Raw genomic sequence first — 13,618 nt, 5'->3', positions numbered from 1 at the left:
GCTCCATTTTTCTATGAATGTGGTTTCTTGATTGGAATGGACCTGCTTTACATTTTTGTCTCTGATAAGGTGGAAAAAAGACCAGTCAAGATACTTATGGTTATTTAAGATGCCACGGCATTTTTTCTCAAGAATGTGGATGCCATTCTCCGTGTCAGTTAAATGCCAGCTTGAAAGCTGATACCTTTTATTAGACCGACAGAATTTGCAAAACAAATAAATTTTTAATGATATTTTTGTGTTTAGTCTGCTTGGACAAGCTGCTTTTCAAGTCAGGGGTGAAGCACTATATCTGACCTGAAGACATACAGAAAACTAGAACTCCTGGTTCCAAAATGATACCTGGGAAATCACGAGAAAATTGTCCTTTTCTGCAGGCTTTCGGGATCAAAGTCTGGAGGTTTCTGTTCTCTCTGATGACAGAGGCGACCTCCCAGTAAAGCTGATCTTAAAACCAAATGCAACTCTGCGTCTCGGAGTTTTTATTGCCATCACAAGGTGGCTTTACCCCTGACTTCCATATGGGGAACATTTGATGGGGAAATGTAGGAACTGTGCAGACCTGCTTGAAAACGTCGCTCCTGGATGCAGGTGGAGAGTTTGTGCTTGAAACAAATAAATCTTGCTAAATAATCATACAAGCAACTGTTAGTACTCTGCACCATGCATGCAACCTGCTGTGCTCGGGGGAGGAAGCACCGCCCTACCATCCTTTCTTGAGCGAGGAGGCCAGACCCTACAACTCCTGACCTCCCTTCTACCAGCCCCTTCAACAACCATCTTTCCTTATCAGAACCGGGAAACAATACCCTGCCTTTCTAAGGATCTGCTGATAACGGCCCTGTCATTGTCTGAGTGCCTCCCCACCCTTCAAAAATCAGAAGAAAAAAAACGTTTTCTGTCATTGGGAGAGCCTGGGAGAGATGATATCTTTCACGAGCCCAACAAGAGTTTTGCAAAAAACATTTCTTGAATTGCAAGCTTTCGGGGGGCACAAATGCCCTTCCTCAGGCATGGGAGAAAAGATTGTAAAAGTTCTCCTAGGTAGAAATGAAAGTCCATAATTCATAGGGTTTCACAGAAGAGTCAAAAAAGCTTGCAATTAAAGAATTTTTTTTTTTTTTCAAAAATCTTGTTGGTCCCATAAAAGATATCATCATCTCGACTACGAGTCCTGAGTGTCTTTTCCTCTAGACAAAAAGGGCTACAACCTGGATACCTGATTCATTTACAGGCATGATTGTCCACTGCTTTGTTCCAGGTTTTGCGGGTTGGCACCGACGGAGGGGGAAGAAACGGTTTGTTTCATCCAGGATGGGGGTTCGTGCGGATGCTCTGAGCAGCCAGGACTGCCCCCCTCCCAAAACCACGCAGGATCCTTATCATCAGGGATCCTGGTTTTGCCTGGGTTAAAAATAAAAAAAAAATCCCTAATTTTCGGTTAAAAAAAAAAGTAACCCCAAATCCACATTTTTCCATGTTTTTAATGAAGCACCACTATATACACATCTCTCTATTAGTGGTGTTTCATTTAAATCCAAGGGGGGAAAGGTGGATTTGGGGTTACTTTGTTATCAGGTCTCATCCCGGCATCCGCAGATGATAGCTCCCTGCCTCGGTGCTGACCTGTCCAGGGACTTGCCCAAGGGCATGTGGCGAGTGGGTGGCGGAGCCTGCAAGGCTGCCCGTGCCTGAGAAGGGGACCCTCGCCCGGGGGCCCCCGCCTCTGGCAACGCACCACAGGGATCCTGGTTTTTTCTGATTTAAAAAAACAAAAAGCACCCCCAAATCCCCTCAAAATAGTTTTAAAAAAAAGTAACCCCCCAAATCCACATTTTTTCCCCATGATTGAAACGAAACACTGCAATATACATGTCTCTCTATTAGTGGTGTTGCACTACAACCACGGGAAAAAAATGTGGATTGGGGATTATTATTTCTGGAGCGAAAATTGGGTTTTTTAAAAAAATAATAAAAGTTAGGGGACTACAACTCCCACGAGGCAACGCGCCACGCCTGAGGGGAGGCGCAGAACTACACCTCCCGCCATGCCGCGCGCCACGCGGAGCGAGGGGAGCCCCGCGGGACTACAGCTCCCAGGATGCAATGCACACCTACCCCTTTTAGGGGAGGGGGAAGGACTACAGCTCCCAGCAGGCTGTGCGCCCGTCATGGCGGCGCTGGGGAGTGTAGTCCCGAAGGCAGGGACGGGGGTGGGACCTTTGTGGCGCCGTGGAGCGCGAAGCGCCGCCCCCCTGGGTAGGACGGAAGCCGAGGAAAGACACGGCGAGTTGAGCGGAGCGGGTGGCGATGGGCGACTCCAAAGTGAAGGTGGCGGTGCGCGTCCGCCCCCAAAACCGACGCGGTGAGTCCCCCCCGGAGTGCCTGTCTGCCTGCCCCGCTATGGGTGTCAGTCTGCCCCCCCCAGGGGTGCCTGTCTGTCCTCCCACCCCGCCCTCTGTCAGTCTGTCCCCCTCAGGGGTGTCATTGTGCCCCCCAAGGGTGCCCGTGTTACTCTGTCCCCCCAACCGCGTTCGTCCATCCGTCCTCTGCCCCCCACCCCCAAAGCAAGCGGCCCCTTGGGGGGGCCCCCCAGAGGTTTGGCCAAAAAATCGGGTGGAAAGAGGAAGCGCGGATTGGGGGGAGTCGAAACTTGCCTGCGGGGCATCGTTTGCTGCTTCGGGACGTAGCCGCACTGGGGAAGCGAAGGGGCGAGAGAAACGCACAGAAATAATGGAGAGCTTCGCGAGCGTCCTCTTGTCAAGAAGCGCGCGGGGCGAAAGCAGCGCACAGCTGGGAGCGCAGGGAAAGCGCGGGGGGCAGGAGCGGGCGAGGGGCTCTGCGGGGCTCGGCGGCCAGATGCGAGGCCGCGGCGTGTTTCTGCATTGCCCGAAACAAAAGCCCGGCTCGGTGAACCGAGGAAAGTACACGGGGGGGTTATCGGCGGCCAGGCGCTTCTGTCTGATGGTGCAAACTTGGGCTCCCAACATAATCATGCTTGTTTTTTAGTTGGCGCGTCAGCCCTGCACCTTGCGGCCCTGTTTGCGAAGGACGGCCCAGGGAGCGAAGTCGTGAAACCTGGGCATCGCTTATACCCCATGTATCCCATCGCTGCATATCCCCTGGCTGAGTGGTTCAAAACACTCTCTGCCGAGACTTGATCTTGTGCATGTGCCCTGACCGCTCGGCTGCTGGCTGCCTTGGGGAAAAGGGGTTTCCCAGGATCTCCTCTTGAAGCCGTTCCCCGTCGTAGAAAGGAAATAGTGGGGCAGCACAAGAGCTGGGTCCGCAGCTTGGTGTTGAGGGCACTTCCCAGTTCCCGTCCCCTTGGGGTTTCTGGACCACGAGCTTTCAGGGAGCTGTTGTCGCTACTCCTCCTTTGGTCTGAGAGTGGTGCCCTGTGGGAATCCGAACGGTTGGTTTCTGTTTGGCAGTGCTAGCAAACTATTTTTGTCGGTTGCCCAAAACTGTTTGGAGCCCTTGCATTTGTCACTCTGGTAATCGGGGCTTTACCAGAGAGCATCCCCAAGCTTTCAGTTTCTCCAAGCAGGATTTTGATAGCAATCTGTCTCTTCAACATGGATAGTGTTCGTTTGGTTTTTAAGGTATCTAGGGATAGTGGGTCACATCCATTCAAGCTGGACTTTGTAGTAGAAGTAAGTAGTGTGTTTCAGTTAAATATTACGTGGAGATGCATTGTAAAGCAAAAGTGGCAAGAGATGACTTGAGCTCCAGGGAAGATGGAAGCGTAACATTTTTGCAACTGAAAATAAATGGTATTGAGTACCAAACGCTGGTGCAAAACACTGTATTGTGCCAGTGCCTTGGTTTTAGAGGAATCTTAACAAAAGCATGCCATTGTTTATCTTCCCATCCTTACAGAGCAATGGCTTGATCTGTGCCGGTTTGGAAATGCATGGTTATAGGGAATCCAGGTATTCAGATGTCACATTAATTTGGGCCTTCATTCATCCATTCAGGATAGCCCAATACCACCTTGTTTGCTAAATGTAAGAGAAAAGCGTCTTCATTTGTTTGCATGTTAAAGCTCCCACCTAAGGCATTGTTTGTAAGGGAAGGAATTTCCCTCGGTGTGTTTGCACAATAGCAGCAACTATGCAGCGTGCTGTGCCCTGAACTCTGGAGTTGGTTGCATTCCCACTGCAGTGTTTTGCAATGTATAATAGTAACACAAACAATTTGCCTGTGTATAGAAACATAATACACGTGAGTAATCTTGTTCTTATGTCATAACTCATTTTAGAAACGAAGTGGCGTGTGTTGCACCCTGATGACAATAGCCAAAGCACAATTAATGCTATACACCATTATCCTTCCAAAACATGAACAGCTGGAGTGTGGTGTTTGGTCATGATTACTAACTGCATGTACAGTAAAAGTCATAGTATCAACTGTAATAACCTGGGATCTCTGTTGAAAAGTATGTGGTGACACATAGGTAAAGAATAGAGTGTCTTAGTTTTGGGCTTTGCATAAAATACAGTTGCATCACCCAGGGCTATAAGGCGGTAGGGGTGCTGAATGCACTGTCAAGGAGGACAGCAGTCCTGAGTGATCACGGCTTGTGCAAACTGCCAAAGAAAATAATTGCTGAGCTAAGTAAGTGTCCTCCTGTCAATGCTGAAACCTGCTGCTCTAAGGGATTACCTGGATCTTTTGGTTTCATGTTTGCCTGATCTCTGCAGTCACCACCAGATAAGATGTGCTCAACCAATATTATCTTGGTTTCTTCTGGCTCTGGTTTCTGGACACCATTGTATCAAGAGCCAAGTGTAACTCCTAACCAACCTTTTCTTGAGTGGCTGCTGTCATTGCACACTTATTTCAGTCCGCTCTTTGCTGAATCAGCATCTCGCAAGACTTACTTACTTGCATAAAGTTTTCATACAGTGAACAGTGTATTTAGCAGCAGAAAAAGCTGGCAGAAAGATTACAGCGTGGCATATGTCATATCTTTACTTACTAGGATCTTTGTCTTGCGTAAAACCGAACAGCAGACTACACAAGGGGTATTTTATGCATTCATTCTTGTGATGGGGGTTTGCCTGCATACATGATGTCTTGAGTTTGAGTTGTGTTTCCAGTGAGATCTTGCAGTCCTGCGTGCTTCTGGGGGAAGATATGCCATCTTCACACTGAGAAGGTGATGAATTGTGCTCACCTAGTAGTTATATAACAGGAAAACTTGAAAGAAGTTTGCCTGGACTTAAAACAAGTTTGCTGGCAGGCTGAAAGGGCATGCAGACTTCAACTGAAGTTTGTTTAAAATGTGGGTGTTATAAGTAATGCCCTAGCACTGCCATAGCTCTGTAATTAAGAGAGGTTTCTCCCCCCTCCTTAAGTGTAAATGCCATACCGAACGATATCAGGTGTAGGTATCACTGGTCTGTGCGTGTGTACACACATTCATGGACATGCAAGCTTGGGGTTTTCTATATAGCAAAGAGCAGAGAGAAATGGCCGAAGAGTCACTTTTGTTGTTTTAAAGTTGGCAGGGGGACTTGACATGCAGAGTTTCAGAATGTATTTCCAGTTCATTAAGAAGGCTAGTTCTTTAAGCCGATAATTTTTTTTTTTAAATGTCCTTTATTTTGCTTATAAGTAAACCTCTCTTTCCTCTCTCTTTCTCTCTCTCACTCTGCATATGCATAATTTTTAGAATTAACTTTGCACTGTCTGTGCATTTTTCCCCTTTGGGCTGAAAAAAGCTAGTCCGTCTCTTTTTTTTTCAATGGCTCATTTAGGTTATTGTGCGATAGCATAAAACTGCAACATTCCACTTGCAAACTCTGCCGAGGAATGTTAATCTTTTGGCAAGAACAAAATATGATATTTCTGTTGATCTTAAGCTTTATGGAGCTTGTTCTGGACATTTGTGTTTTGGTCCAATTTTGACCTGCAGTGTTTACTTCAGTTTTTAAGCAAAAGCCTTAGTTGTTTATACCTTTAAAACCATTTTCGTGCTTCACTTGGTTTCTTTTCCAAGCCGTATAAATATGTCTTTTAATTCCCTGAACAAACAAACTTCCATTCTTAGTGAAACTAAATGAGTGTAAAAAGGCAGCTTGACACCCTAGTCCCAACCAGGCAGGTGATAAATTGGAGACATAGAGATTTTACTCCAGCAGGTCACTTTTCACTCAGTTTGTAAGACATGGTTTGAAATAATGCTGTGTACTAAGATCATTTTATCTTCCATTGAAATACAGCCTGGTCACAGGTGCTCCACAGTAGCCGTGCTGTGTCACCGTGTACATGTGATGTAACCAAGATTTCTGACTAATTTATCGGGATCTTGATCCTATGAATTAAATCCCACCTCGAAAGTCATTAATAACTGTTTCACAACGAGAAGGATAGGCGTGGGCCAAAGTAAATTGGGCAAGCAGTTCCTTAATTGTCACTTAAAATAAAGACAGTATTTACTGCGGCGGAGTGAATCCAATTATTTTTCAGTTTCTTCTGAAACACAGAATGGAGGGGGAGTGATTTTTCCGTAGGGGAAGCCAATCAGCTGAAAGTTCATATTTCAGAAGTTAATTTTTTTTTTTCTTCCCTCACTTCTGCTGTGGTCTAAGACTGCTGACCACACAGTTTTATTGGCTGGGAGAAAAACCTCTTTCCTTACAGAGTGAAACTTCAAAATGGGACTCCTTGCCTGTCAATGGAAATTTATGGGGGGTTTTCCCCTGTGTCGCAGCATAGAGGCGGGAGTTTGACAAGGCTCGTTGTAGGTTCTTGCTAAGTCCCTCTATGGGTGATGATAAACAGGGATCCTGGTTTTCTCTGATTTAAAAAAAAATCCCCAATCTTTAGTTAACGAAAGTAACCCTCAAATCCACATTTTTCTGAGATTTTTTTAAATGAAACACCACTCATGTATGTAGTGGTGTTTCATTTAAATCATGGAAAAATGATTTATTTGATGCGTGATTCATTTTAAATCATGGAAAAATGTGGATTTTAGGGTTACTTTTATAACCGAAAAATAGGGGTTTTTTTTTAAAACAGAGAAAAACCAAGATCCCTGATGATAAATCAGCAGCAGGACCAATCCCTTAAGACTTCTGGGGGGGAAGGCAAGGAAATGCTAGTGCCCCCTCTGCCCCCCACCTCTGCCTCTCTGCTGCTTAGCTGAAGTAGGTGTTGGTGGGAGCGGGGCACAGGTACGGTGGGGTACCTGGGTGCCATGGCAGATCGTAGCAGGCGTGCAGGAGCTGTCGCATTCAGGAAATCTCAGCTTGTTCGGGAGTTTTCTCTGCCAAACCACTGCAAGTGTTAGCAGTGTGGAAAAGAGGGTCGTGAAAGCATTTCTATGCTCTGCTTGGTTCTTTTTTATTTGATTTTCATTTTTGCTACAGCATTGGTATATCTCTCCAGTTGCTGTTACTTTAGCCCCATTCCAAAATCTTGTCTGCTTTTCCCATCCCCTCCAAGCTCCCTGTGCTAGGGAGGGGGGCCTAAAGCAAATAGGGCCCATGAAGGATACCCGTCAGGCTTTCCAATTTCGCCAACTCCCTGGAAGCCGGACAAGCTGTGGAGGAGTTGGGCTCCGCTAAAGGTCTGCAAGGCACGGCTGTCACTACTCATGATCTTAAGATGATTTCCCAAGATCTGTAGGAGCAAGGGGAAGGTGGGGAGGGGAAAAAGCATGCTTCCACTTCTCAGCTGCTTGTTCCCCCTTTTTTTGAATTGTTACAGGCATACATGCATGTATGGCTTTGAGTCCATCTTACCTAAGTTTCAGGGGTTGTAGCTGTGTTGGTCTACGGACACAGGCAGATGAGGTTCTTTGGGGAGAAGTGATGTATTTTATTAGACCAACTAAATAGTTGGAAAAATTGTTCTGTGGAAGCTTTTGGGTACAAACACCCTTCTTCAGGCACAGGGAGAGTTTGCAGTTGTTTTGTGCTCTCCTGGATGGGGTAGAAGCCAGTATGCAGGAAGGGGATTATTATCAATGGCAGTGATTCTTCTCCTCTTTTCGGCACTGGTGCAGGCCACATCTGGGGTCCTGTGTCCAGTTGTGGGCCCCCCGCTACAGAAAGGATGTGGGCACATTGGAGAGTCCAGTGAAGGGTGACAAAAATGGTTGGGAGGGGATCTGGGGGCATGACTGGTGAGGAGAGGCCGAGGGAGCTGGGCTGATTTAGTCTGGAGAAGAGAAGACTGGGGCGGGGATTGAATAGCAGCCTTCACCTCCCTGCTGGGGGGCTGCAAAGAGGATGGAGCTGGGCTGGTCTCAGTGGGGGCAGATGACTGAACAAGGAGCAATGGGCTCAAGTCACAGCAAGGGAAGTTGAGGTTGGATATTAGGAAAAACTTTCACAAGGAGGGTGGTGAAACACTAAAAGGGTTAGCCTGAGAGGTGGTGGACTCTCCATCCTTGGAGGTTTTGAAGACCCGGGTAGACAAAGCCCTGGCTGGGATGATCTAGCTGGGGCTTGTCCTGCTTTGAACAGGAGGTTGGACTAGATGCAACTTCCTGAGGTCCCTTCAACCCTCATTTTCTATGAATCTATGCAAAATTATCTTTCACGTGCAGCTTTTTTAAGTGCCTTTACAACTCCAAAAGGTAAAACATGGGGAGTTGGTTAAGAGGTGGCTTGTCTCTCTATTTTTGTCTTTGGAATAAAGATATCCCGAGCCCGTGTGTGTGTGTGCACACGCGCCCTTTGGAAAAGGCTTTAATTTCTTGCAGTGTTTTCTAAGATGACAAGAATTTGAGACTATATTTTCCAAAAGTAGTCAGCTGATTACTATCTGCTGGTAGCATTCCCTTCTCACTGAAGCAACCAAATAGTTGATTGTGCTTCTGTCTGCAATGCTGTGTCTGGTCCAAGTAATGGCATCAAGTTTTTTTTTGTTAACTCGGGCTTCAAAAAATAATCCTAAATTTGGCTTCAAAAGTAAGACCTTTTCATAAAGGTGTCTTTTTTGCATTCCGTTGGCTGAGCCTTTGCAGTGAATTAGGTCACATATTCAAATTCTCCTTTCTTCCCCATTTCCCACATCTATGAAGGGTAGACACTTTATGATGAAAATTGAGTTTCATGTAATTTCGTGACTCCTGGTGCTGGGATTTTAGGCAAGATACCAAACAGCATAAGGCTTGTGGTTGAAACGGTGAGAGCTCACACCTTTGCTTAATAGCTTTTAAACAGTGACATTGCATCTATGGTTTTCTTCCCATTAAGTAACTTTGTTTGGAAAAGCCTCTATTCCTCATCGTATACGTCACCGTTTAGAGTTACACATTTCCATCTAGAAAGAAATGCAATCCTTGTTTTTCTACTGTTGCAGTGTAATTAATGATAGATTGAGGGTGTAAGGAAAAGCAAGAGCAGGTTAGCAGTAATCATAGGGGGTGTTTTGTAAATGAGACCTAAAGGAAACTTTATTCAGATCTGCTGATGAAATCCTGGACTCCTAGGATTCATGCCAAATCTCAACAATCCTTATTCAAATGCTGTTGTTCCAATTATTTCTCTGTGGCCGTCTTGTCCGTGGCCTAACTCTCCTCAGTAGAGGAAACCTTAAAATCTTGAATATGTCCGTACAAAGACTTGTTATTGAACCAAAGGACCAAAATAATGCAACCTAAAACTACACAAATCTCACTGAAAGCTCGAATTCCCAGCATTGAGGGGATAGATGTATACCTCTTGACCTTGATCCATGGACATGTTGTTCTTGTGGGTGTGTTTGGAAGTTGTGTTGTTAACAACACTTTCAAACAAGTAAAAACCGATGGTGGACCATGGTTAGCAGAATATCATCGAGATCATTTGCCAATAAAACTTTTAAGAGTTTCTTTTACCTCCAGCATTTGGATGTTGTGGTAGTGGCCTCCTGAAAATCTTGAAAAAAAGGATTTGTCTTTGACTAACTAGAGCTGGCTGAAGTGCTGAACGGGAGCCGAAGTCTAGCAGAGGACTGGTGCTTTTATCTACTGCACCCCAAGCAGAGTTCATGTGTGTAGCGTATTTATAAGGTGGGATTCCCCTCTTTTACCAAAGCAGGTAAGATCCCGTCCCCTCCCTGCTGAGAAGCATGTTCCCATCTCTCTTCCCCGCACGGCCCCCAGTGTCCCAGGGTCTAGGGAGCTCCAGTTGGGCCTTGTCGGGGCTGGGCTCAGCCTCGGGTCGTGGTGGTGGTGGCAGTGGCAGGCAAAAGGATTTCCCCTCCCTGTATCTGCTTCTGGGCTGGCAAGGGATACCTACTGCTGCTGTCCCAGCCTGAGCCCAGCCCTACAACCCAGTTGGAGCAGGACAGCAGGGAAAAAGAGGGGAATGGAGATACTTCTGAGCAGGGGGATTATTACTTTCTATGAACACTTAAAGTCCCTTTTTGCTGCTCCTTCTGGATGGTCAGAAAGAAGGTGAGGCCCTACCACTGCCCACCTCTGGATCTGCCCCTGTTCTCCATTCAGTAGGTAGAAAGATGAAAAACCACTACATGGTAAGCAGCAAAACAAGACAGCAACAATGCCTGCAAAATGTCTTGTGTAACCGGGTATTTTGAAAGGGTATTTATATCCAGAAGCTTGCTAAGAAGAATTCTTTTCCAACTATTTGAGTTGGTCTAATAAAAGATGTCAGATTTACCCAAAGAACCTCGTCCACCTTGACAATGTAGCAACAGTCAGGAGAGGAGAGTGTACTATATATTTGTTAACCTACTTCAGGATTTTTTTGTTTTTTCTTCTTCCTTATTTCTCATCATAGTACTTAGAGTCGGAAGGGACCTAAACAGATCATTAGGTCCAACCCCCTGCCCCAGGCAGGAATGGGTGCGGGGATCATATCACCCCAGCCTGAAGACCCACTGAATGTACTTCCCAAAGGGATCTGTACAGATACTGCCAAGACTATGAGCCAGTGGAAAGCTTCAGACACCAGACACGGCACAGGTCTTTAATAGCAGGTGCTGGAAGTTAAGTGTTAGCTCCAAATCTTTTAGTCTCCTCTGTGCTGTACATGAGCAATGTCATTTTTATTTTTTTTTTTATAGTTTTAAGAAATGCCCTGGTTATCAAAAGTCGAGGATGTCGAATTACTTACCTCCCAAATCAAGATAGTTTGGCTTGTCAAATCTGGGGAACATAAAGAATGTAAACTCTTTTAAGCAGGAAGGCATGGCATAGTAAAAGGTGATTGGATGTGTAGGAGAGAAATTAATATTAGAAACACTTCTGAAATTTGCCTAGCTAAAAGCTGTTCTGCACAAAACTGCAGGCTTGAATGGTGCTTTTGTACCGTGCGTTAGAAAGGAACAATTATATGATTGGGTCACACTAGGCTAATTGCAGTCAGCCTTCTGCAAGCCAACAAAAGCTAGTCCCAACACTTTTGAATCGAGGCACTCTTTCTGTCTCTCTTTATGCTTAGTCATATGTTGATGTGCAAGCCTAGGTCACTTGTTCAGACACTTGTATGAACTACATGTAAAACAAAATAAAATCTTCGCATAGATGGAAACATGCTTCTTTCGCGTCAAAGTGCGCTGTGTACGTCAACTTGAAATGCAAATCCTTGCTTACGAGCTTAGTTTGAGCAAAGACAGCAATTGGGGATGGGAGGAAAGGCAAGGCTGATGATGAATAATGGTTATTCAGCTTGGGTGTGAGCACATTTTGACTCACTTGAGTATTTTTGGCATATATATATTAGGAGGATGCTTTTTATTGCAGCCCTCAGTATCAGAGTATCTGAGCCACCGACCCCATTTAAAGAAATGACTTTTTGAGCACTGGTGCTCAAGTGCATATTCCCAAGGGAACATCATGGCAAACTCATTCTCCCTCTACTTTAAGGAGGCCCTTTTAAGGATGCAGGAGCAAACTATCCCAATGTGACTGAAGAATGGGAAGTGCAACAGGAGACCAGCCTGGCTCGACAGCAGTCTCCTCAATGAGTTGAAATCAAAGGGGAATCCTATAAGAAGTCGAAACTTCGTCACAGTACTAGGGAAAAATATAAGAGCATCACTTGGGCACGCAGAGAGAAAATTAGGAAGAAATGGTCTGGAGAAGAGAAGCCTGATGGGGGGCGGGTATTTGATAACAGTCTTCAAACACCTGAAGGGCAATTACAGAGAGGATGGAGATGGGCTTTTCCCTGTGACCATAGGACTAGGAGCCATGGCCTTGACTGCAGCACGGGAAATTTAGGTTGGAAACTTAGCGCAAGCATTTGGGTCCGTTTGCCCCTCGAACCGGTGCAAGCTGCTGTCACTATGACAAGAGGAGCTGCTAACGTGGTACTACACAGATGGTTACTTCCCTAAAAGAGATCTCAGTATCCTTGTTGGTAAGACCTAAATGCTGCTTTCTATTTTGCAGCTAATGAATGCTTTCAAACTCGGCTAAGTCCATCCCATTAGAATATCTCCAAAAGGGATGTTTGCAGTAGTCCTGCCTTTACTGTCTGGCCAAACAGGATGAACTTGGTGGCTACTGGAAGCACGGGTGTATGAAATATGGACTTTCGGAATAGCATTTAACACTTTCTCATTTCTTCATAGAGCTTGATCTGCATACAAAATGCGTGGTGGATGTGGAGGCGAACAAGGTTATTCTTCACCCAGCAAACACCAACCTTTCCAAAGGAGATGCCAGGTAAGACATTTAAACTCAGACACAGTTGTCTGGCAAACTAGATATGAGCATAATGCTTAAGTTCTCATGTGGGGTTTGGAAACTCATTTTCGTTACCTTGTTCTGTCCAATGATGTTGTTAATATGCATCTATCTCGGGAAGTTGCTTCGAGAGCTACATGTGATTAACCGCTACTTAATGCTAGCCTCGTGCTGGAGTGAAGGCTTGGTTAAACGTTTGCTGGAAAAGGACAGGGCACATGTCATGCCATTAGCTGGTAAATCTTTTCATCAGATCTCTTCATACGTGGTATTCTGGGAAGTCAGAGGTTTAGATACGGCAGTTGTTTTCTGAGCACAGAACTAGCTCTTTGTCATTTTTACGAGAATGAAGCTTTCACGGACCTGTTCTCATATCTCTGTGCTTGTCTTGTCAGTCAAGGAAGGGAAATGCTGGCATCTTGGAGAGATCTAGAGGCCCAGTAGGGACCTAGGTATCAAGAGATTAGTTGCATTAGAGATGCTTAAACTGGGGCGACCAGTTTACATAAATCAATGGGGCTGACTAGGACAACCAGTTTATATAGACCAGTAATGGTGTGGATGCTGTGAGATCCTTGTCAAGTTGCTAAAGGGTGGGAAAAGGTAAGCACTCACTCAGCCCTTCTTGGCTTCTGTGCAAGGTGGTATTTTCTTTCTCCCCCTGCCTGGCCACTTGGCAAGGTGGTGGGCACTGTAATAAATAAAGCTGTTTTTGAAATGGGCTGCTACAAAGTTCAGGGTGCCCGGAGCTTAAGATATAGACTGTTGCTTGCCCTCAGCAGAAAAAGGGGAGAGGAGAACAAAATATGGTGAAAGAGTGAGCTGAAAGGGGGGATGGGTTGGCTGATTAAAGCTATGGTGCATACATTCATTGTTATTACTTAAAATTGCAGAAATTTATACCAAATGTTCAATAAATACTTGGGCCTTTTGGCACTGAAATCATAGGTGCTCAGT

At 45.5% G+C, this 13,618-nt stretch overlaps 1 protein-coding gene across 1 annotated transcript in view; it reads left to right on the top strand.

Annotated features, from left to right (window-relative positions):
- The first annotated feature begins 2,251 nt into the window (after positions 1-2,251).
- The window catches only part of KIF13B (kinesin family member 13B), a 186,957-nt gene continuing 175,590 nt past the window's right edge, over positions 2,252-13,618 (top strand). Inside the window, exons 1-2 of the mRNA XM_090026560.1 lie at positions 2,252-2,365; positions 12,547-12,640. Coding sequence (XP_089882686.1) covers positions 2,311-2,365; positions 12,547-12,640 — 149 coding nt within the window. The 5' untranslated portion in view covers positions 2,252-2,310. The remainder of the gene's footprint in view (positions 2,366-12,546; positions 12,641-13,618) is intronic.

Source organism: Crocodylus siamensis, chromosome 1 (genome assembly GCF_052110815.1).
Source record: "Crocodylus siamensis isolate JL-2025a chromosome 1, ASM5211081v1, whole genome shotgun sequence".
Lineage (NCBI taxonomy): Eukaryota > Metazoa > Chordata > Crocodylia > Crocodylidae > Crocodylus > Crocodylus siamensis.
The sequence above is the reverse complement of the archived record's forward strand: the minus strand, read 5'-3'. Positions and strand labels throughout refer to the sequence as shown.